The sequence below is a fragment of the Carassius carassius genome, chromosome 37, assembly GCF_963082965.1.
Source record: "Carassius carassius chromosome 37, fCarCar2.1, whole genome shotgun sequence".
NCBI lineage: Eukaryota > Metazoa > Chordata > Actinopteri > Cypriniformes > Cyprinidae > Carassius > Carassius carassius.
Window position 1 is genome coordinate 15,281,576 of NC_081791.1, and position 23,876 is coordinate 15,305,451.

At 38.9% G+C, this 23,876-nt stretch overlaps 1 protein-coding gene across 14 annotated transcripts in view; it reads left to right on the forward strand.

Moving 5' to 3' along the window:
* LOC132118147 (E3 ubiquitin-protein ligase UBR4-like) overlaps window positions 1-23,876 on the forward strand; it is a 50,109-nt gene that overhangs the window by 17,430 nt on the left and 8,803 nt on the right. For 4 of the 14 annotated variants that reach the window (XM_059527734.1, XM_059527738.1, XM_059527735.1 and 1 more), the window contains 47 exons: window positions 518-581; window positions 660-851; window positions 936-1,006; window positions 1,099-1,291; window positions 1,771-2,004; window positions 2,092-2,262; window positions 2,339-2,521; window positions 2,598-2,756; window positions 2,892-3,044; window positions 3,672-3,899; window positions 4,017-4,174; window positions 4,267-4,438; window positions 7,140-7,341; window positions 7,431-7,594; window positions 7,695-7,911; window positions 8,249-8,465; window positions 8,832-8,864; window positions 9,191-9,254; window positions 11,229-11,363; window positions 11,466-11,640; window positions 11,723-11,863; window positions 11,959-12,080; window positions 12,166-12,277; window positions 12,379-12,509; window positions 13,037-13,214; window positions 13,534-13,638; window positions 14,551-14,706; window positions 14,811-14,979; window positions 15,064-15,268; window positions 15,351-15,464; window positions 16,397-16,606; window positions 16,696-16,845; window positions 16,938-17,165; window positions 17,253-17,331; window positions 17,861-18,079; window positions 18,180-18,348; window positions 18,463-18,607; window positions 18,933-19,018; window positions 19,122-19,209; window positions 19,300-19,493; window positions 19,587-19,826; window positions 19,910-20,048; window positions 20,224-20,349; window positions 20,454-20,582; window positions 21,056-21,399; window positions 21,514-21,604; window positions 23,057-23,141. In XM_059527734.1, the coding sequence (XP_059383717.1) occupies window positions 518-581; window positions 660-851; window positions 936-1,006; window positions 1,099-1,291; window positions 1,771-2,004; window positions 2,092-2,262; window positions 2,339-2,521; window positions 2,598-2,756; window positions 2,892-3,044; window positions 3,672-3,899; window positions 4,017-4,174; window positions 4,267-4,438; window positions 7,140-7,341; window positions 7,431-7,594; window positions 7,695-7,911; window positions 8,249-8,465; window positions 8,832-8,864; window positions 9,191-9,254; window positions 11,229-11,363; window positions 11,466-11,640; window positions 11,723-11,863; window positions 11,959-12,080; window positions 12,166-12,277; window positions 12,379-12,509; window positions 13,037-13,214; window positions 13,534-13,638; window positions 14,551-14,706; window positions 14,811-14,979; window positions 15,064-15,268; window positions 15,351-15,464; window positions 16,397-16,606; window positions 16,696-16,845; window positions 16,938-17,165; window positions 17,253-17,331; window positions 17,861-18,079; window positions 18,180-18,348; window positions 18,463-18,607; window positions 18,933-19,018; window positions 19,122-19,209; window positions 19,300-19,493; window positions 19,587-19,826; window positions 19,910-20,048; window positions 20,224-20,349; window positions 20,454-20,582; window positions 21,056-21,399; window positions 21,514-21,604; window positions 23,057-23,141 (7,340 nt within the window). The remainder of the gene's footprint in view (window positions 1-517; window positions 582-659; window positions 852-935; window positions 1,007-1,098; window positions 1,292-1,770; window positions 2,005-2,091; window positions 2,263-2,338; window positions 2,522-2,597; window positions 2,757-2,891; window positions 3,045-3,671; window positions 3,900-4,016; window positions 4,175-4,266; window positions 4,439-7,139; window positions 7,342-7,430; window positions 7,595-7,694; window positions 7,912-8,248; window positions 8,466-8,831; window positions 8,865-9,190; window positions 9,255-11,228; window positions 11,364-11,465; window positions 11,641-11,722; window positions 11,864-11,958; window positions 12,081-12,165; window positions 12,278-12,378; window positions 12,510-13,036; window positions 13,215-13,533; window positions 13,639-14,550; window positions 14,707-14,810; window positions 14,980-15,063; window positions 15,269-15,350; window positions 15,465-16,396; window positions 16,607-16,695; window positions 16,846-16,937; window positions 17,166-17,252; window positions 17,332-17,860; window positions 18,080-18,179; window positions 18,349-18,462; window positions 18,608-18,932; window positions 19,019-19,121; window positions 19,210-19,299; window positions 19,494-19,586; window positions 19,827-19,909; window positions 20,049-20,223; window positions 20,350-20,453; window positions 20,583-21,055; window positions 21,400-21,513; window positions 21,605-23,056; window positions 23,142-23,876) is intronic. The other 10 variants (XM_059527739.1, XM_059527740.1, XM_059527747.1 and 7 more) reach the window with 7 other exon arrangements.

A 23,876-nucleotide genomic window follows, 5' to 3' on the forward strand; every position in this document is an offset into this window, starting at 1 on the left:
TGTAATAAAATGTGAATTTCCATTACGTTTAGGTCTTAAATTTCATATAAGGTGGTATTTAAAAGGTCTTAAAAAGTCTGTAGAATATTTTAATAGATACATATTTAAATTTATAGTGAATTTATGTATAATAATACTACTACTAATAAATAGATATTTCAATATTATGTATTATGTATAGTGTTTATATATTATGTAAAATATTTTACATTTAAATAATAATAGTAAATAAATTAAAAAAGTATAAGGTGCGTTTCAGTTTAAGATCCAATTTAAATTGAACAAATGTACTTGCATTTTATCAGACACGCTTTTCAAGTGCATGTTCCCTAGAAGCGAGTGCTTTCTATTTATTCCTAGAAGAGAATAAAAGACAAAGAATATAAAAGTTTTGAACTCAGTATTAACTAAAAACTACTACACACAGACTGAAGCCACAAAAACTCTACCTCGATTTCATGGGGTCTTTTACCTCCAGTTTAATCCTAAACTTAACCTTTTCATCTTTTTCTTTCAGTAAAAAATACTTGTATCAGAAGAATGTTGTGGAAAAAGTTTCAGCCAATGTGTCACAAGGCAAGGTAGGTGTTAAGTCCATTTTTATGGTAACCATTTGCACACATTTGTGTCGGACCATAAGTGAACACTCTTGTTTGCAGCATGCCAGCATGCTGGAGTGTGCCTGCCACATCATTTCCTACCTGGCAGATGTGATGAACGCTTTGAGGCAGAGCAGTGGCCAGGGCTCATCCCAGCTTCTGATGGAGGGAGAGGAGAAGGCTATTGAGGTTGACTCTGACTGGGTGGAGGAGCTTGCCGTGGAGGAGGAAGACTCACAGGCTGAAGATTCGGTCAGGAGACAATCTGCTCACTGTGTCTTAGATTTAAATCTAGTTTCTCTTTTTCCAATCATATCTGAGTTTCTTGTGTTTTAGGATGAGGATTCACTCTGCAATAAGCTATGCACCTTCACCATCACACAAAAGGAGTTCATGAACCAGCACTGGTAATGGACCAACTCGGCATTCCTTTGCTATGCAACAGAAGCATTCGGAAGCTGTGCTGTGGGTCTTTAATCTCCTGCTCTTCCTCATATAGGTATCACTGTCACACCTGTAAGATGGTGGATGGGGTAGGTGTGTGCACAGTGTGTGCCAAGGTCTGTCACAAAGACCATGAGATCTCCTATGCCAAATACGGCTCTTTCTTCTGTGACTGCGGTGCCAAGGAGGATGGCAGCTGCCAGGTGAGACCGAATACTTCAGGTCATCATGGGAAAAGAGCAACTGCGGTAACTTTGGCTTGCAAATCATTTATCATTGCCTGCCATTAGCTCATTTCAGACCTCCCTCAATTCATCAGAGTTTACAACATTTCATCTTTTGGTTTTTTGATAATTAAGCAAGTTTGGTAGTATATTACTTCAGATGAATTCGGTCCATTTCATTGTTGTTAAAGGAATAGCCCCCCCCCCCCCCCCCCCCCAAAAAAAAATTTTTGCGACTTTAATCTTCAATATAGTTGTAGTATTTCCTTTTAGATTTTTGCTTCATTTTCTAATTAAAAAGATTTTCAGATGATCATTTCAACATTTAAGCCATATCCACTCATGCATGTCTCCTTGATGGAAACACAAAGCATGTAACAAACAAATTTGATACCCTCTTCCCTGTGGTTCCCCCTCCTGGCATAAACATCCTTTGTAATTAAGTCTGAGTAATGAAATGCATCCCACATCCCTGATCTTGGGTCTGTATCCTTATTTTACAGGCTCTAGTGAAAAGAAGTCCCAGCAGTGGAATGAGCTCCACCATGAAGGAGTCCTCGGCGTTCCAGAGTGAGCTGCGCATGCCAGAGAGCGCCATCCGTCACCAGAGCTCCTCGTCCGCCGACAAGGGTAAAGTCACCATCTGTGATGGCAAAAGCAGCGACCAAGACAAACCTAAGAAGAGCAGCGTGTGTAAAAACATTGAGGGCTGCAGAGAGGATCTGCTCATCCAAGTGGTATGAGAATTTCTTCTCTCTTCGTTCTCTAAATCCGTTTTGACATTAGAAGTGCATTTGACTCAGTGCAATCATTAATTTTCGCAGGCGAGCTCCTCCACAGCAGCCCTGGTGCTGGAGTTGCTCATTTTCCTAATGGACGCCATTCAGACCAATTTCCAGCAGGCATCAGCTGTGGGCAGCAGCAGCCGGGCTCAGCATGCTCTCAATGAATTACACACTCAAGATAAGACGGTTGAGATGACAGATCAGCTCATGGTATGAACCAAACAACTGAAGACTAATTTTAACACACACATCGATACTTGACACTAAACATGATTTTATCCTCCAGGTTCCCACACTGGGCTCACAAGAGGGAGCATTTGAGAACGTCAGGATGAACTACAGTGGAGATCAAGGACAGACTATCCGCCAGCTCATCAGTGCCCATGTGCTGCGTCGGGTGGCCATGTGTGTGCTGTCGTCCCCTCACGGACGCAGACAACACCTCGCTGTCAGCCATGAGAAGGGCAAGGTAAGGTAACACCAGTTTGTGTCTTCATTACTTCGTTTTTAATTGTGACTACATGGTGGCTGGCTGTGTTTTGCAGATCACAGTTCTGCAGTTGTCTGCGCTGTTGAAGCAGGCTGACTCCAGTAAGAGGAAACTGACTCTGACTCGCCTGGCTTCTGCTCCAGTCCCCTTCACAGTGCTTAGTCTCACAGGAAACCCCTGTAATGAGGACTATCTGGCAGTGTGTGGACTCAAGGTAACAAGCGCTGACAAAACTATGAAGGAATTATTTCACAGTTTCCACTGAATCCTTTCACAGGGAGATTTAGGAATTATTTCACAGGTTTGTTTCCGCTGACTTTAGTCTTGTTTCTCTACATCACATTTACAGGACTGCCACGTTCTGACATTCAGCAGCACAGGCTCTGTCTCAGATCACTTAGTCCTGCATCCTCAACTTGCCACTGGAAACTTCATCATCAAGGCCATATGGCTTCCTGGATCACAGACTGAATTGGCTATCATCACTGCTGATTTTGTCAAGGTGAGTAAATGTACTTGTTATGGAACAGCTCATATTTTATTTCAAGTTATTTGTTAACAAAGTTAACCAAAATGTGGCCAGTAATCGTAAAAAAAAAAAAATATTCTTTTTCAGTTTTATAATGTTTTAAAATGTATTTTCTGTGATGGCAAAGCTGAATTTTCAGTTGGCTTCCCTTTTCAGTTTCACATTATTCCTCCGAAATCATTCTAATGTGCTGATTTAGTGCTCGAGAAACATTTCTTATCAATGTTGACAATAGGGTTTTTATTTTTATTTAATTTTTTTGGTAAACAATACCTTTTGTAAAAAAAAAATATATATTTTTATTTTGTGATGAATAGAAAGTTCAGATTAGCAGCATTTATTTGAAGGAGAAACACTGTAACATTGTAAATATCTTTACTGTCACATTTGATCAATTTAATGAATCCTTGCTGATCAGCTTCCTTTAAAAATAATCTTAACTGCAACCTTTTGAACAACTTTGTGTAACGATACTTCTAGCTGTATTTCAAATAAATACAGCATAAATACAATCCTCAAAAGTGACAAAAATTTGCCAATATAGTCATGTGTCATCAGTTCTATAAAAAGTAATGTCCCTTAAATCACTATTTTTTGCAGATTTATGACTTATCTGTGGATGCCCTGAGCCCCATGTACTACTTCCTGCTACCAAGTTCAAAGATCAGAGATGCCACATTCCTGTTCAACGAGGAGAGCAAAAACATCATCGTGATCATGTCCTCAGCTGGCTACATGTACACTCAGGTGATGGATGAGTCCAGCAGTGCCCAGAATGGCCCTTTCTACGTCACCAATGTTCTGGAGATCAACCACGAGGATCTGAAGGTTTTACAATGTTATATTTTCCTGTATAGTCAGATAGACTGCAAATAGTTAATCAAGTGGATTCAGAATGTATTGAGTGTGACCACGTGCCGAGTTTGTTGTGTGTTTGCTTCACAGGACAGTAATGGCCAGGTGGCTGGAGGCGGAGTCTCTGTGTATTACTCCCACGTCCTGCAGATGCTCTTCTTCAGCTACAGTCAGGGCAAATCATTCGCTTCCACAGTGAGCTGCAGCAACATGGAAACACGGAGACTCTTTACCATTAATGTCAAAGGGTAGGATTCCTCTTCCTCTTAAAATTAGATTGTAGCACTCTTTCCCTCAAGTGTTTTGTTTTTCTCTAATGTTTGTTCTCTTGCACATGCAGATCTAATGGAGGTAGTAAGACGTCTCCAGCTCTCTGTCAGTGGTCAGAAGTGATGAACCACCCAGGCTTGGTGTGCTGTGTCCAGCAGACCACAGGAATCCCGCTAGTCATCATGGTAAAACCAGACACGTTCCTCATTCAGGAGATCAAAACCCTGCCTGCAAAAGCTAAGGTCAGTTCCTAGAATTTCCTTGTGGTCCTAAGGAAGTATAGAATATGTATTGTGAAGCTTTGAATATTTTATTGTAAAAAACAAAAACAAACAAAGATTGATTTCTGTGTTAAGTGTGAATCATTTAATGTAACATCTGTTGTTTTGTATTTTTCTTCCCCCCTGCCCACCACTTCTGAGGCTGCACTAATATCTTTGCTCACTTCCTGTGGCTAGCATATGCTCACTAGGGCTGTGCAAAAAAATCGAATGCGATTTTCATGTGCATCTCATCAGTAAAGGCACTCCTGTGATTAGAAGTACATCTCCAGCATGTGCGTTCAGATCAGGGTTGCCAGGTCTTCAAAACAAATCCAGCCCACTTGCTTCTCAAAACAAGCCCAATCATGTTTCAGGGAGGTTCCCCTATAAAAATTATTGGGGTCACTTCAACCCGCGGACATGAAAAACAACCGCGGAGCGGCATTCACTACACAGAGCCATTGTCCACCGACAAGCTATACAAAATCGCTTTCAAAATCGACAACGAATCGCCAACGACTTTGAAATCGATTTTGTGTGGATTTTCTGTGAACTAAAGCTCTGTGTAGTAAAGGCCAACCAGTGTTGCCAAGTCCGCGATTGTTTTTCATGTCCGCGGGTCGAAATGACCCCAATACAAATAACGTGATGTTTAGCCCCTAAAATGCACATTTTACAGAGGTAACCCCGCCAAAAAAAAAATATTTTATCGCCCGGAACTAAACGCGATTGGGCTAGTTTTGAGAAGTAATTGGGCAGGTTTTGTTATGTTGTTTAATAGTAATAGTATCCAATTGCAGAGTTGCAGCCCTGATGAATGGAGAAGCGCGACAAAAAGCTGCAAGGAGCAATGATCAAAGATGTCCATCTAGCACATATTTAGCATATAGAAAAGCTAATTATAAAGTAGCGGAGCTCAGAGTAATCATGTCATCTCCATAACATTATAACTCTCACTAGATTTGTAATGTAAATCATTTATAAACCTTTGCCAACACTGGAGAATACGTCAACCTATGTCTAAATATGACATTGTATTGTACATCGCAATTTCAAAATGAACATTTCTGCACGTGTCCAAATATTAAAATGTAATGGATTTAAACATTAGGTGCGTTTACATGGACACTTTTTGCTTCCATCGGATTGAATTCATTCTGATTAAGAATCCGAACATAGTGTTTACATGAACGCTGAATAAAGTGATCGGGTTGATATGCGCGTTTATATGTCACAGGCTTGTGATCGGATTTATTCTTTTGATCGGATTTACTCTTTTGATATGCGCACACTGCATGAATATCCATGCATGAGTTCCCCGCTGCTGTCGCATACTGTTTTAAAAAGCACACGTGAAATGTATTTACTTCACTTAATGTTACTAAAAAAAAAAAAAAGGGTGTAAAAGTGCCCATTCCCGCTCCTAAAACTAGTCGTCTGTTGATGAGAGTCTTAAACAAGGACTCTGGTGGGACGTGGTCCTGTTCCACTTCACATACGCTGAGTGAAAGGGGCGATTTATAATGACAGGACACTTATTTATGACACTTTATTCTCATGGAAGAACACCTCGTTCCGTACTGAATACATCATTACGCTAGTTCTACATCACTGCGCATGCACAGTACTTTCCAGTTTCGGTTTTCAATCCAATCAATTGTTTACATGTCCTCTCGCTTGGATTACAAAAGGGATTATCCACCCTTTACAGTCGGATCTCGCCAATTCAATCCGACTGATGTTTACATGTGTCTTTTATTTTGATTGTGCTTCTAATACTATTACGATCTGATTAGTAGTGTCCATGTAAACGCAGCTATTGTTTAATCACGCTGTGAAGTGAAACATAACCAGGCTGTTGGCGCCCTCTGCAGGTATTTTTTAATCCATAATGTGCTTAAATTGATTGTTCATATTATGTATAGGCATATTAGATTATGTATTTTAACAGTGTTGTTCAATACAATTATTTAGTTTCTTGGTTATGATATTTTATTTGAGCCAACTATTATTGCCTCATAGTTAGTTCATATATAAAAAGTCATACTAAAGCCTGGTTTCACTTGGGTCTGTTCATCTTAGTGTAAAATATCAGATTACTCATTTGTCAAAATAATACTTGATTACCAAAATAATCATTAGTTACAGCCCTAGATTAGTTAAAATATTTCTAAATACAACTGCATTGCTTTACTTTTTGTGATTAAAAGACAAATATTGTGTCATTGAAAATTTCTTAAAAATTGTATTAAAATATTGTCACATTCTAGTGAACCAAGTATTTTGTCTCATCTCGTTAGCTAAGTGTTTTGACACACCCATAGTGTTGATAAGCAGTGATATAGCTCTTAATTTTCCACGTGTATGAAACAGCTTTCATTCTTCAGGTATTCATGAAAATGAAATCAGTTTGAATAAAGAAAGCAATAGCTTTGCCATAGTATCCTTTCAAATGTTTAGGTTGCCGCAGGCACTACTTTGCATGTGCTGCCCCGCCCCCAGAAAAAGGGGGTCAGGCTTAGGATTTTTTTTTTTTTTTGCTTTAAACCCTGCATTAAAATCACCCAACCAGATTTAGTACCAATACCAGGGTAAAAGAGGCTGGAATGGGCAAACTTTTGTGTACAACAAATCCTGATAGTGCAAACACGATAATCGATTCTCTCTCTCTTCCCCTAAGATCCAGGACATGGTTGCAATCCGTCACACAGCAAGCAATGAGCAGCAGCGCACCACCATGATACTGCTGTGTGAAGATGGCAGTCTCCGTATATACATGGCCAACGTGGAGAACACGTCCTATTGGCTCCAGCCCTCCCTTCAGCCTAGCAGTGTGATCAGCATCATGAAACCCGTCCGCAAACGCAAGACAGCCACAGCCAGTGAGTCATGCCACATTTGCTCTGACTAATCACATTGTTTAGTGATGTTTAGAGAGATAAATGTTGCATTTTGTGTTTTTCCTCATCAGCCACACGCACATCCAGCCAAGTTAGTTTCCCTGTGGACTTCTTCGAGCACAATCAGCAGCTGACAGAGGTGGAGTTTGGAGGCAATGACTTGCTGCAGGTCTACAACGGCCAACAGATCAAACACCGTCTGAATTCTACAGGGATGTATGTGGCCAACACCAAGGTAACAAGCGTGATTCCAGCTACAGTATAATTTAGAAATTATCATTAATGGGTCAAAGACATTCTCACTTTGAGTCATTCATGTTGGTTCCTGTCAACAGCCTGGAGGTTTCACAGTGGAAGTGGTGAACAATAACAACTCAATGGTGATGACGGGAATGAGGGTACAAGTGGGTACTCAGGCCATTGAGCGTGCTCCTTCTTACATTGAAATCTTTGGGCGCACCATGCAGCTCAACCTGACACGTTCCCGCTGGTTTGACTTCCCTTTCACCCGCGAGGAAGCCCTTCAGGCAGACAAGAAGCTCTCCATTTTCAGTAAGAGCCCAGCCGACAAAACAAAAAGAAAATAAAAATGAATGCATTATTCATAAAGTGTAGATTAAATTAAAAAAAACATTTAATATTAGTTAAAAAAATAAAATTGCATGATTTTTTAAAATTCAGAATATTATATTGTGAAATAAAATTAAATAAATAAAATTATAAGTGTGTCATAAGTTTTTAAAAATAATTGAAACTTCTAATATATTTAGATATCTAATTTATATAAGTGAATTATATAAACTTTTGTTTTTAAAATTTAATTCCATACATTTCAGCTTTTAACATTAGTGGTGATTATAATTAATAATTCTGATGTTTTTTGTTTCAGTTGGTGCTTCAGTCGACCCAGCAGGTGTCACCATGCTGGACTCCATTAAGATTTATGGCAAAGCCAAAGAGCAGTTTGGCTGGCCAGATGAGCCCCCCGAGGACTTCCCCTCAGCTGCAGTCAACAACGTGTGCAGCCCCAACCTAAACCAGAGCAATGGCACCGGAGACAGTGACATCACCAGCCCCATCACAACAAGCGGCACTGTACTGGAGAGGTATACTTTTCTCCTAAGTCTGGGTGCTCTGATTTCAACCTATTAATTAATATGATTTCCTGTAGAGAAAATGTCTTCTATCTCTCTTCATTTCACTTTATTTACTGCATTTAATCTGTATTATTGTCTCAAGAGTGCCCATAATTGATGTCAGTTAACGTAACTGCAACGAAGAGCAGAGGAGAGAGAAGGGATTGGGGAGGGGGTGTGCGTGACGTGTCCAGTGCATGGCTGCCATCATAATGACCTCGTGCTCGCATGCTTACGTTTCCTGTGTTTGACATACAAATCATTTTTACGCGTTTCTTTTCTGTGATCCTCACACATTTTTCTTTTTCTTTGCTCCCTAAAACAATAAAAAAAAAGTTGTGAAACTGAGTCCTTATCAGCCTTGGACCGGTTAGTAATCGCCCTTTCTCTGCTTGTGTGCATGGTGGTTTGCTTGTGTGTGTGTGTGTGTGTGTGTGTGTGTGTATATGTGCTAGAGACAGCAGTCAGACTGAGCTTGCTCTGGTGTAGATCATGCAGGACAATTACAGCATTTATAAAGACATTAGTAATCAACATTTGTGATTTACTTTAACGCTTTTAACTCTGATAATGTGTTATGGTTTGAATATTGCAGTGCTTTGAGAATGATGTAGAATTGAATTATGTTAGTGTGGACTGCTATAATTTTAATCTTATGCACCGTTTTCCCTATATAACTGTTGTTTGATCTCTAGGTTGGTGGTCAACTCAATGGAAGCTCTAGAGAGCTGCTTTGCTGTGGGTTCCCCCAATGAAAAGGTGAAGAAATCTTGTTCGCTTTACAATTAAGGATATCAAAAGTACCAGTATCAGGTGATCCAAAGTTAGAATGCATTTTTAAAATGATGTACGCCCACATAAGATGAAGAATCCATTTCATTTACTTCATAAAAGCTGTTTTTCCATAAATTAGTCATGTTGGCTCTAAATGGCTTTTTTTAATGTGGCATCAGTAACTGAAAACTTTCCAGCAGTCTACCCCAACACAACTAAGTGTCAGTAAAATTCCAAAGATGAATGGTAAATAATTCAGTGTCTGTTAAATTTTTGCTGTGATATAACAATTTGGTTTAAAAATCATATTGAAATGTTGGTTTTGTGGTAACACTACTTAATATGACACATTTCATGTTTTCCTTTCGCAAAGATTTACCGTATTTTTTGGACTATAAGTCGCATCAGTCCAAAAATACGTCATGATGAGGAAAAAACATATATAAGTCGCACTGGACTAGAAGTCGCATTTATTTAGAACCAAGAACCAAGAGAAAACATGAACCGAGAGAAAACATTACCATCTACAGCCGTGAGAGGGCGCTCTATGCTGCTCAGTGGTAGGCTACAGGAGCAATAAGCAGCATAGAGCGCCCTCTCACGGCTGGAGACGGAAATGTTTTCTCTTGGTTCATTTCTCCTTGTTCATTTCTCTTGGTTCATGTCAAGTAATTTTGATAAATAAGTTGCATCTGACTATAAGTCGCAGGACCAGCCAAACTATGAAAAAAAGTGCGACTTATAGTCCGGAAAATACGGTAAGTCTCAAACCCAAAGAGATATTCTTTCTGAAAGTTAAGACTCATCTACACCTTCCTAAAATGCCTCATTCAAACACGCCCCCACAAATTTACTTCACTGTGTGGGAAGATTTACATAACGTCGCCCAAATGTAAACGGTAACATGGTAAGGGGCGTAACATTTCCATCACATGCTTGAGGTATTCGGCCAGTGACAATGCACTGGATAGCTGGACAATCAGCTTTTCAGAACGATGAGCTTTGTTAAAATTGACGTGTTTTAGACAGGCGGGGCAGAGAGGAGCACAGTATTTGGAAAATGTTGTTGTTGTTTTTTTTTTTTTTACCTTAAACCATATTAACATTGCTTTACACCAAATTCACAAAACGTGTTATTTTTAGCAATGCATATACCGTATTTTCCGGACTATAAGTCGCACTTTTTTTCATAGTTTAGCTGTTCCTGCGACTTATAGTCAGGTGCGACTTATTCATCAAAATTAATTTGACATGAACCGAGAGATATGAACCAAGAGAAATGAACTTTATTTCTCTATTTATATAACTATATCTATTTATTTAGAACCAAGCACCAAGAGAAAACATTACCGTCTACAGCCGCGAGAGGGCGCTCTATGCGGCTCAGTGTAGACTACAGGATCACTGAGCAGTATAGAGCGCCCTCTCGCGGCTGTAGATGGTAATGTTTTCTCTTGGTGCTCGGTTCTAAATAAATGCGACTTATAGTCCAGTGCGACTTATATGTTTTTGTCCTCATCATGACGTATTTTTGGACTGATGCGACTTGTAGTCCAAAAAATACAGTAACTCCTTTTAGGCACTTATTTTAGTCTTACAGTAATTATTAATATTTTGAATTGGCTTCTTTAAATTATTCTTTGATTTAAAATAATATAATATATATTTTTTTTAAAAATTACATTTTAAAAAAATATTTTTATTTTCTAATTTCTTTAATTTATTTTTCTTTCCATTTTAGTTACTTTAGTAATTATAATTCTTATTACGATTTAGTACTTTTTAGTTCAGATTTTAATTTTGTTTATCATTTATATTCTATTTCAGTTAACAAACAATTTTGAATAGTTTTAATGCAAGATTACAGCACTGCTTTTTGCTTGGTGTGGGGGTTCAGATGGTTTTGATTTTACATTTTTCATTTGCTTGTGATTTTTTTTCAATATCTAAAATCTATAGGAGAAAAATAAAGCTGCTGCTCTAGAGTTGGCCACTCTCCTCCTGTCCATCCCCACTCCTGCTGGAGTACAGCAGCAGACCAAAGGCCTTCTGGCTAGTCTGCACACCAGCCGCACAGCCTACCACAACCACAAGGTACCAACATGATCGCTACTGATCACAACTTTATCCTGTATTAGACTTGAATCATCATATCGTTAAGCTCAGCTTTCTAATTGGTGCTTAATATGTGTTTAGGATCAGTCTCTGCTTAGCAACGCAGTACAGTGTCTGAACAGCTGCAGTAAAGAAGGGAAGGAGCTAGACCCTGATGTGTTCCAGAGACTGGTGATCACAGCCCGCTCCATCGCCATCATGAGACCTAACAATCTTGTGCACTTCACCGAGTCCAGACTTCCTCAGTCAGACACTGGTACAACCATTAAATCTCTTAGACGTTCATCTTCATGTCCTTTTATGTGCCTTTTCAAAAAATGAGGGTTTCTTCTCTTCAGATGTAGGTGATGATGGGAAGGATGGACTGAAGCAAGCTGATACAGAGAGTTGTAGCTTTATCATGCAGCTGGTCACTAACTTCTGGAAGCTTCATGCTCTCAAACCCAAGAATGCTTTTTTGGCTCCCGCCTGTTTGCCAGGTACATAGTCGCACAGTGTTTATTGATTTGAGGCACACCAGGAGTTCATTGATTTATTGTTTTAGGATTCTGACACATCTTTGTTTTTCATTTAGGTCTAACTCACATTGAAGCCACGGTCAATGCACTGGTTGATATCATCCACGGTTACAGCACCTGTGAGCTGGATTACATCAATGTGGCATCTAAAATTTACATGCAGATGCTGCTCTGCCCTGTACGTGTTCTATTGTGGTTCTTCTCCATAATTCATTCATTTAGAACAATTAATATTGCAATTCTTACATCTTTCTCATCTACAGGACATCTCTGTGAGCTTTGCTTGCAAACAGGCTCTGATCAGAGTTTTGAGACCCAGAAACAAACGCAGACATGTGACCTTGCCTTCTCCTCCGCGGTCCAACACGCCCATGGGTATGAGCCGTGCCTTTCAGCTTTGTGACTTGTGAATCATACAAACACCTCAAATTGAATCAGCCCCAAAAATAATGCATTGCTGTGCTTTCATATCCTAGGAGATAAAGATGATGACGATGATGATGATGCTGATGAGAAGATGCAGCCATCCAACATGACGGGAGGGGAAAGCGGCAGGCAGGAGAGTCAAGAACAAAATGAGGTGGACCATGGAGACTTTGAGATGGTGGTGAGTTTGGCAACCACTATGAGTCCAGCTGTTGGGCACTTAGAAGTCTTAATATGACAGTTATTAGACTGTGATGTGTATGTAAGCAAATTAACATGTACTGAATAAATTATAAAAAAATATATATATGTATGAGTACATACATAAAATTGTAAATTTTGCAATGTCATATAGTTATATAATTGTATACCACGTAATGAACAAAATAATAATCACAAGTCACGGTGGGTTAAAGTTTTTTCAAATTCCAGAATGTGCACAATTAATCAGGAAGAAAACAACTACAATCGACTAATGGACTAATGGATGTCCAAATGGATACATCAAGTAAACTGAGAACACTAAAAAGTATAATTCATGCTTTTAAGAGCCAGTCCCCAAAAAAGTCTCCAAATCATTTGTTTTGAACACTGTAATGAAGTATTTGAGATAGAGGTAGTTGCTTTAAAATAAGTCTTTGTCTAAACTACTGTATGTAAAGAAGGCGGTTGTTATGTAATCCTCTCCTCTCTGTGTTTGATCTGCAGTCTGAGTCTATGGTCCTGGAGACGGCTGAGAATGTGAACAATGGAAACCCCTCTCCTCTTGAAGCTTTGCTAGCAGGGGCAGAGGGCTTCCCACCCATGCTGGACATCCCCCCAGACGCTGATGATGAGACCATGGTGGAGCTGGCTATAGCTCTCAGTCTGCAACAAGATCGCCAAGGTCACCATTGAAACTTTGAAACATTTTATCATGAAATGGACAATGGATATTTATAATATATTTAAAAATGTAGTTTTCTGCAGATGTTACAGTTTTGGCATCACTTGAATTTTTTTTTAAACATTAAACTGGGAACTGTTCTTTGTAATCATATTTTATTATATTATTGTTTTACTGTATTCTCCAAATAAATGTGGCCTTGTTGAACATTTAGAGACATAAAAAATAAAAACCTTAAAATTGTAATCGTTCCAAACCTTTGACCAGTAATGCATATGGTCATTCTTTGTCTAATGTGGAGTGTATGTTGTGCCTTTAGGCAGCAGCAGCAGTGCTTTGGGCCTACAGAGTCTGGGCCTATCTGGTCAGGCCCCAAGCTCCTCATCCCTGGACGCAGGAACCCTTTCAGACACCACAGCATCAGGTAACTGCACCCGTCTCTCCACATGACACGCTTTCAGTCAGGGTGGACAATCTGACAATTTTATATTGTGGTCTTGTAATAATATAAAAATAAAACTACATCAATGACTTCCTGCTAGAAGGCTGTGGTGGCTGGCCAATTTATGCCATATATCTGTATCCTGTGTCTTGAATTCGTCAGATTTTTTTGTTTTGATTTCTAATGGAGCGGAACATGAACAAGAAAAGTATATTTGAGGTTTCAGGTGCGCGCCTAAATGGTCAAATATACAAAAAAAAAAATATCTCAAGTATTTACATGAAGTCAGTTCATTTTATTGTCACAAGTGAACATAAACGGTTGGGAAAGAAATGCAACAGTATATTAGATCCATGCACTCAGTCTACTGAAATACCTGCTGCTGTCTCTGTCATTAATGTTAATCAAACAAAGGAGAAAATCATTCAATGCTCTTGACTGAATAACTTTAGTAGCTTTAATAAGAATCAATTTAATTCATATAGTGAAGACTATGCAGTCATTTATGTTTAACTGGGGTTTTAGTGACCATTTTGATTGTTAAATGCAATACTGTGTTTTAAATTCTGCAAACTGATAAGTCCATAGGCTTGTTCTAGTCTGGATATTCTCAATAGTACGTCTCAAAATTGGGATGATTGTGATTCAGATCGTGATTGAGTTAAAAAAAATAAAACAAATTTGGTGATATTTTTGGAAGATTGTCCAGCCCTACTTTCTGTCATGCTCACCCAGCATTGCTCTTGTCATCCCTTCATGTCCCATTATTCCTTTCAATTACAATAATTTTCAAATATATGGCTGTTTTTCTATGTATACATTTGTGCGCACCTTTAGAACCCCCCCCATCCCCCCCCCCTCCTAGCAAAGCCTGCTGTTTTTTTCCTGTAACAGCTCTGGTTATGCTTTCAGCCCCAGCCTCGGATGATGAGGGGAGCACAGCGGCCACAGACGGCTCCACGCTGCGCACCTCTCCCGCCGAGCACGGGGGCAGCGTGGGCTCTGAGAGCGGAGGCAGTGCCATCGACTCGGTTGCAGGAGAACACAATGGTAAAACTGGATTTTTACTGTTCATCTGATGTTTTTGGATGTAAATTATTTTGAAGTGGACTGTTTTGGAAAGTTTCAGCAACTCAGGATGATGTGTGTTTCAGTGTCTGGCCGTAGCAGTGCTTATGGGGACACAACTGTTGAAGGACACCCTGCAGGGCCGGGCAGCGTTAGCTCCAGCACAGGAGCCATCAGCACCACCACGGCCCAGCATGAAGGAGATGGATCAGAGGGTGAAGGAGAGACAGAGGGCGACATCCACACCAGCAACAGGTCTGTCTACATGATGGAGCACTTGTCTCCTACTATAAACTAGAATAAAATGCCCTTTATGTACTGTCTCACTCCTTTCTTCAGGTTGCACATGGTGCGTTTGATGCTCTTAGAGCGTCTCTTGCAGCATCTGCCCCAGCTCCACACTGTAGGCGGAGTTCAGGCCATCCCCTACATGCAGGTCATCCTCATGCTGACCACAGATTTGGATGGAGAGGACGAGAAAGACAAGGGAGCATTGGATGACCTTCTGGCCCAGCTCATCACAGAGCTCAGCATGCATAAGAAGGTGAGACTGCATTAAGAAAAACATTTTTCTAAATGCATTTTTTCTTATGTGGAAACAGAATATGGATTGTGTCATTTTCCAGGATGTTTCAAAGAAGAATGAGCGCAGCTCCATAAACGAGGTGCACCTGGTCATCATGAGGCTCCTCAGTGTCTTTATGTCCCGCACCAAGTCTGGCTCAAAATCCTCCTCTGAGGTAACTCACAGCTTCAGTCTGGTAATACAGTGCTCAAGAGGCTTTGTTCTAAAGGTTTAAATGTTATTTTCGGACTACAAATCCTGAGAATTAAACTTGGTTCCAAACGATAAGATAAGTAAACAAACACAGTAAAAATAGTAATATTGTGAAATTTGACAATTTAATAAGTTTCCTATTTGAATATATTTAAAAAGGGAATATATTCCTGTGGTTGCAAAGCTTTTCAGTTTTCAGTGTCACACAATCCTTTAGAAATCATTCTAATATGCTGATCTGCTGCTTGAGAAACATTTCTTATTGTTATTATCAATGGTAAAACGGTTGTGGTGCTTAATATTTTAGTGAAAAGTAATGTTTTTATAGGAACCTTCGGTTAATAGAACATTGGCAAAAAATGTAACATTAGAAGAATCAGAATCAGAATGAGCTTTATTGCCAGGTATGTTTACACATACGAGGAATTTGTTTTCGTGACAGAAGCTCCGCAGTACAACAGAATGACAGCGACAGAACATAAAACACATAATAAAAGAATATAAAAATACAAAAAATACAAATAAGTAGATAAGGAATTAAACATTAGTTTAATTTATCCTTGCTGTATAAAAGCATTAATTTCTTTTTAAAAAATGATACTTCCTTAACAGTGTTTTTTATTCTTTGAGAAATAAGATATTTTTAGGAAATGTATTATTGAAGTATACTTTTAGATAATGTAATAAGAGTGTTTATAATCGGACAATAATTTACATTTGATAAAATGGTCAGAATTTAAAATTCGCATACTCCATTTTTAGATTAGTCTTCCTGTCTTGAACATAAGCTCAAATTGACTCTGTTTTACTTCAGGAAGTGTACATTTCTAATAATAAGAGCAGTGAATGTGAAAACTGTTAAATAACTCCGTTTCATCTCTGTTTTCTCGCCAGTCGTCTTCTCTCATCTCCAATGCAACAGCTACGGCTCTGCTCAGCATGGGAGCGATAGAATACTGCCTGCTAGTGCTCAAATCCCTGCTGGAGTTCTGGAAGACTCAGCAGGGCGAGGAGGAGCCCACGGCCACCAGTCAGCTCCTAAAACCCCACACTTCCTCCTCACCCCCAGACATGAGCCCCTTCTTCCTGCGTCAGTATGTCAAGGTACAGGCTGGGTCTTAAAAGTCTTGGTCTTGTGTATTTGTGTTGCATAAGAAAAATCATGATCTTTAGATTACGGGTGTGTTTCCCAGGGCCATGCTGCTGATGTGTTTGAAGCATACTCTCAGCTTCTCACTGAGATGGTTCTCCGACTGCCATACCAGATCAAGAAAATTGCAGATGCCAACCCACGCATCCCACCGCCAATCTTCGATCACTCCTGGTTCTATTTCCTGTCAGAGGTAATGCACATACCTAATTCACTTTTGACCTGTGCTGAAGAGTTTTCAGTGAATAATTTAGCATGAATTAACTTTCTTCAATCATCTTCCAGTATCTGATGATCCAGCAGACGCCGTTTGTGAGGCGACAAGTGAGGAAGCTCCTGCTGTTCATCTGTGGCTCCAAAGAGAAGTACCGACAACTCCGAGATCTCCACACACTTGACTCCCACGTGCGGGGCATCAAGAAGCTTCTGGAGGAGCAGGGAATCTTCCTGAGAGGAGGAATCGTGACTGTGACATCTGGCTCTGCTCTACAGTATGACACTCTCATTAGTCTGGTGAGTAAACAGGCTTGTGTGATGCCCTTTGAATTTTTAACTCTTCTTTGAGTTCGGATTAGCATGAACTTTCTTCCTCTTATACAGATGGAGCACCTTAAAGCATGTGCTGAAATAGCCACTCAAAGAACGATCAACTGGCAGAAGTTCTGCATGAAGGATGACTGTAAGTGTACAAGGCGTCCTACTTTTTACATTTGTGACCCTTGACAACAAAACCAGTCATAAGTAGCATGGGTATATTTGTAGCAATAGCCAAAAATACATTGTATGTCAAAAATCAATATATTAAGTTAAGATCATGTTCCATGAAGATACTTTGTAAATTTCCCACCGTAAATATCAAAACGTAATTTTTGATTAGTAATATGCAATGCTAAGGACTTTATTTGGATAACTCTGAAGGTGATTTTTCTCAATATTTAGAATTATTTTTTATTTTTTTGCACCCTCAGATTCTAGATTTTCAAATAGTTGTATCTCGGACAAATATTGTTCCTATCCTACAAAACCATACATCAATGGAAAGCTTATTTATGTATGATGTATAATTCTCTGGTTTTGTTGTCCAGGGTCACATTTATGCATTTGGCAGATGTTTTTATCCAAGATGACTTGCATTTGCAGCTCTTGCTTTCCCTAGGACCGAACCCATGAGCTTGGCGTCACTAATCAAATTCTTTCACTCTATGTAGCGGTGTTGTACTTCCTGTTGCAAGTGAGCTTCCTGGTGGATGAGGGTGTTTCTCCAGTCCTGCTGCAGCTGCTCTCTTGTGCTTTATGTGGCAGTAAAGTCCTGGCGGCCGTCTCCTCTGGAGCTTCAGGTGGAGGTTCTGGAGGTTCATCTCAGCCCTCTCAGAGCAAATCCTCCAGCAAGAAGAGCAAGAAAGAGGACAAGGAAAAAGACAAAGAAGGTTTGCTGATCTTTGAGCAATACCCAACGATCATCAGGATTAATAATAAAAAAACAGTTCCATGGCACTTTTCTCAATGTTCCTGTTGTGTTTTCTGCAGGAGATGGAGCTGGCAGTCAGGAAGATCAGCTGTGTACAGCTCTGGTCAGCCAGCTCAATAAATTTGCCGATAAGGAGACGCTTATTCAATTCTTGCGTTGCTTCCTGCTTGAGTCCAACTCTTCATCTGTGCGCTGGCAAGCCCACTGCCTCACGCTGCATATCTACAGGTATGTAGATACTACACGCAAGCACCTTCCCTAAACACACTCTTTCATGTCCTGTGCTTTCAACTTGGTCCAGAAGTTCCATCATGTTCAATCAAATGAATATTTACCTTGCAGGAACTCAAACAAATCCCAGCAGGAGTTGCTGCTTGACCTGATGTGGGCCATTTGGCCAGAACTACCCGCTTATGGTCGTAAAGCAGCTCAGTTTGTGGACCTACTGGGATACTTCTCGCTTAAAACACCTCAGACGGAAAAGAAGGTAGTGATACTGGAATATGTGGTTTGGTATTAAATGACTGAGTAGAATTTGATTTATAATTTATGGTCATACACTGATGTTTAAAATTTGGGGGTCAGATTAGGATTTATTAAAGAAATGTTTCATGACATAGAAAATGTTTCATTTGATCAGTGTAATGTGTCCTTGCTGAATGCAGGTATACATTTATTTCAAAAGAAAATGAAAACCTTACTAACCCCACATTTTTGAGTGGTAGAGTAATAGGTTGGTAATTTTATAAGATTTAAAATGTTAGTGTGTGTGTTTTGCCTTGCAGCTAATGTTGTGTTTCCTTGTTTTCCAGCTGAAGGAATACTCTCAAAAGGCTGTAGAAATTTTGAGGGCACAGAACCATATCCTGACCAATCATCCCAATTCAAATATATACAAGTAGGAGTTCCCAATATGCTCTCTTTGGACTGGGGTATTTTGGGTCATGGATGCGATAACATTCCCTAATTTTTTTTTTTTTTTTTCACACTTATCTTCTCAGCACTCTCTCTGGACTGGTGGAATTTGATGGCTTTTACCTGGAGAGTGATCCTTGCTTGGTGTGCAACAATCCTGAAGTGCCCTTCTCTGTGAGTGATGTTCATGACATGTTACTTTTAATGGATGTTTCATTTGCTAAAGCCCAACATTTAGAACCACTTTATTCCCTGTGTTCTTAGAACATCAAACTCTCATCTATCAAAGTGGACACGCGTTACACCACCACTCAGCAAGTGGTGAAGCTGATTGGCAGCCACACTATCAGCAAAGTCACTGTAAAGATTGGCGATCTTAAGAGAACCAAGATGGTTCGCACCATCAACCTTTACTACAACAACAGGACTGTACAGGCCATTGTAGAGCTTAAGAACAAGTAAGCATGCCAATCAGATGCTTAAATATTTTTGGATCAATGTTTATAGACATTTGATGAATCATTGAGATAATTTGTAATTTGTGTTCACAGACCTGCTCGCTGGCACAAAGCTAAGAAGGTGCAGTTGACCCCTGGCCAAACTGAAGTGAAGATCGACCTCCCTCTCCCCATTGTGGCCTCCAACCTGATGATTGAATTCTCCGATTTCTATGAGAACTACCAGGCGTCTACAGAGACCCTGCAGTGTCCTCGTTGCAGCGCCTCTGTCCCTGCCAATCCAGGAGTCTGTGGCAACTGTGGAGAGAATGTGTATCAGTGCCACAAGTGCAGGTATGCATGGTTTGAATATTGTACAAAGACCCAAGAAAACAGAGTAAAATTGAGATTGTAATTGCCCATTTTGAATTTTCCAGATCCATTAATTATGATGAGAAGGACCCATTCTTGTGCAATGCTTGTGGTTTCTGTAAATATGCCCGCTTTGACTTCATGCTGTATGCAAAACCCTGCTGTGCTGTGGATCCAATAGAAAATGAAGAAGATAGGAAAAAGGTAGAGCAGGCATAAATATCTAATAAATGTCCATTTATGTATATTGTGGAATGTAAAACAGGAATGTGTACAGCAACAAACAAGAGACACAAACAGACCTGGTTAAGTTTGAAATAGTCTAAATGTAAAAATGTATGAAGTCCACTTACATATGTTAATGTTTTATTGTGTCCAGGCTGTTACCAACATCAACACTCTACTTGACAAGGCTGACCGTGTTTACCACCAGCTCATGGGTCACCGGCCTCAGCTGGAGAGCCTGCTATCTAAAGTAAATGAGGCTGCACCTGAGAAACCACAGGTCAGTGTGTCAGCTTCTGCTTCAGAAAGATCAATGACTTTTCTATCTTGAATTACCCAAATGAGTTTTGGGCGTGTCGTTCATGTTTTCATGGCTCTCCACAGGATGATCCAGGAGCAGGCGCTGGTCTCGGTACCTCCACTGCCTGTGTCAATCGGTACATTCAGCAGCTGGCACAGGAATACAGCGGCGACTGCAGGACTTCATTCGATGAGCTCTCCAAAATCATCCAGGTTAGAGAGAAATATTGCTGTTACTGTACCAGAATGGTAGTTGAGAACAATAGCAGAGAATTTTCACAATTATAAGTTTCTTTTTTAATAGTGTCTTTTTAATAGCGTCGATAAGTATTTATTAATTATATAATTAGCTGTTTTTGTGTCTAGTGTTGAAGATAACTTTACATTATAATTATTATGAAATATTAATGTTTTAATCATTAAAATATGCTATTATTTATATTTTATTTTCATAATATTAGTATTATTTTATCATCAGTCTATCTTAAGTGTTGATAATTTTTACATTATGTAATTTATTTATGCAGCTAGTGATAATTTATATGATTATAAATAATTTAATTATAAATGTGTGTTTAGTAAAAGTAATAGATGGTTAGAAAATGTTAATATTTAACTAATAGAATCATAATTCAATCATTTTATTATAAAATGGTTATTGTAAACTGTTTTTATTACTCACTCAGAAAGTGCTTGCATCGCGCAAGGAGCTGCTGGAGTATGACCTGCAACAGCGGGAAGCTGCTACCAAATCATCCCGCACCTCCACCCAACCCACCTTCACAGCCAGTCAATATCGCGCCCTGTCTGTGCTGGGATGCGGGTACACGTCCTCCACCAAGTGCTACGGCTGTGCGTCCGCTGTCACGGGCCACTGCATCACTCTACTGCGTGCTCTGGCAACCAACACTGCCATCAGGCAGATCCTGGTACTGCAGGGTCTCATCCGAGAACTGTTTGAGTATAACCTGCGCCGTGGCACTGGAGCCATGAGGGAGGAGGTCCGCCAGCTTGTCTGCTTGCTTACCAGGTATATACACACACACACACACACACACACACACGTCCAAATCTCTGAAGAGACTAGCTAATACTGTTTTGTTTTTCATGATGTTAAGTACTTTTATGTCAATGTATTTTGCAGAGATCACCCAGAAGCCACACAGCAGATGAATGACCTCATTCTTGCCAAGGTGTCGGCTGCCCTTAAAGGTCACTGGGCCAACCCTGATCTGGTAACTGGTCTTTATTACATAGTAAAGATCACATGTAGCTACTGTTTTTGAAGCCGGTGGTAGATCTGTAGTACTTATTTGAGTATAGTGTTGTCAAAAGACCCGGTACTTCGGTACCAAGTCGGTACTAAAAAAATTTAAATGTGACGGTACCAGGTTTCTTTAAGTACCGGTGGTACCGAGGTCCCGTTCAAACCCGGTTCAGCCATAGACAATAAAAGAAAGGGTTCAGCGCTATGATTTCCGCGAAGCAGAAAACGAGGATGGAATATCAAAATCCAGTCATGAAAATGAAACTTACATTTTAATATAGACAGTCATGGAATTTGTCAACGTTAGCATGAATTAATCAAATCTCCATATGGACCAGTATCTGTAAATGTTAAGCCGCAAAAGTTGTTAGAAATATGAATCCGTGAATCTGACTCACCGTCGCTTTACTGATAGCGCTATTTCTCACACATGCAAAAAGAGAGAGAGCCAGAGTCTTACAATGCTGAATCGACACGCTACATGTAAACTATTCTTTGTTGTCTTCTCCTGTCAAAATAATGGAGTTCATTTAGAATTATTCATATTCAATTTCAAACAAGCAGAAGACATACCGGTTTCTCCGGTAGTGGGCGGAGCTAATGCGCAAATGGCAATTTCATTGGCTGGCACTGATCTAGTACCGCCCCTGTTTTGATTTCAGCAAATCAGTTTGACCGAACGCAGACAACTTGATTAATATTCTGAACCCAGCAGCTCATCAATTCATAGTGCATTGTATATACATTAGTATGATAGTAGAATTAGTAGTAGTATTGTCTTTTAATAATAATTAATATGATCTATTACTATTTTTTTTTACAGAAACCCTCAATGACCAAAAATATCTTAAGCATCACCACCAGTCTTAAGTTCAGTTAAAATGACAAATATGCATTCATTAGGCCTAAAAGTTAATTTTTACATGAAGGCATTGTGCTAGAAATATTACTATTATTTAGTAAAATGTATATGATACTGCTACTACTGTTGAAAACATTTATAAAACTTTATTTTTTAAAGAAATAAATCACAATATTTCTTCCATGTTTTAATTTTAATAGCAAATCCCCTTTATTTACCAAAAATAAAATGTTTAAATTTCATAAATTAAAAGACAAATTAAATTTGGGTGAAACTTGTTTACTGTTTTTCATAATTATATAACTTGTAGAAAAACTTTAAACACAATTGTAAATAAGTATAAAGAATGGCATTGGTTTTATTTATTTTATTTTTATTTATTTATTTATTTTTATTTTTTTATTTTTGTGTTTTGCTTTGGTACCGAAATTGGTACCGAGAACTGTGGATTTTCACTGGTATCGGTACCAAATACTGAAATTTTGGTACCGTGACAACACTATTTGAGTACTATTATTTATTTGAGTTTTCTTCCAATTGTCGTCTCCTCTCATTTAGGTCAGTAGTTTGCAGTATGAGATGCTGCTTCTTACAGACTCCATTGCTAAGGAGGGAGGATGCTGGGAGCTCAGACTTCGCTGTGGTGAGTCCTGTGGTGGATTTCCAGAGCTAAAAGTCTGAACCTTTATTTTTCCTTAAGCTGTCGATGCCAAGTCTGGAAAAACATAAACTAACAAATTTTGCTACAAGTTTGATTGCAACATATAATTATTGCTGTTAATCGTATTCATCGTCTGTTTGATTACATCATTAAATGAATTTTACCGTACATTTCTGCCATATGTACATCAATTTGACATGGTCACCACTGATAAGATACTACTAAATATATTGTAGAAACTAAACATTTTTGATTCGTCAGATCATATCAGTTGTTGGCCAGTATTGGAGATGCTGTGATCAATAATGGATATGTATCAGTTTATCATATATCACATATTAAGTATATAAGTAATTATTAGTGCTGGGTACGGATTAATCGCATCCAAAATAAATGTTTTTTGTGTACATAATATATGTGTGTGTACATTTATTATGTATACATAAATATACATGCATGTGTATATATTTAAATTTACATATTAAATATATTTATATATGAATATAAATATATACATGTAAATATTTTCTAAATGTATGTTTTTTTGTCTTTTCATATATACATAATAAATATACACTGTACATACGCACATTATGTAAAAAAAAAAAAAAAAAATTATATGTATATAATAATTTTTTTTTTTTTTTTTTGGATGCAATTTAATCGTTGCCCATCTCTAGAAATTATCTTATTTGGTTTGGCCAGAATTTCAATATC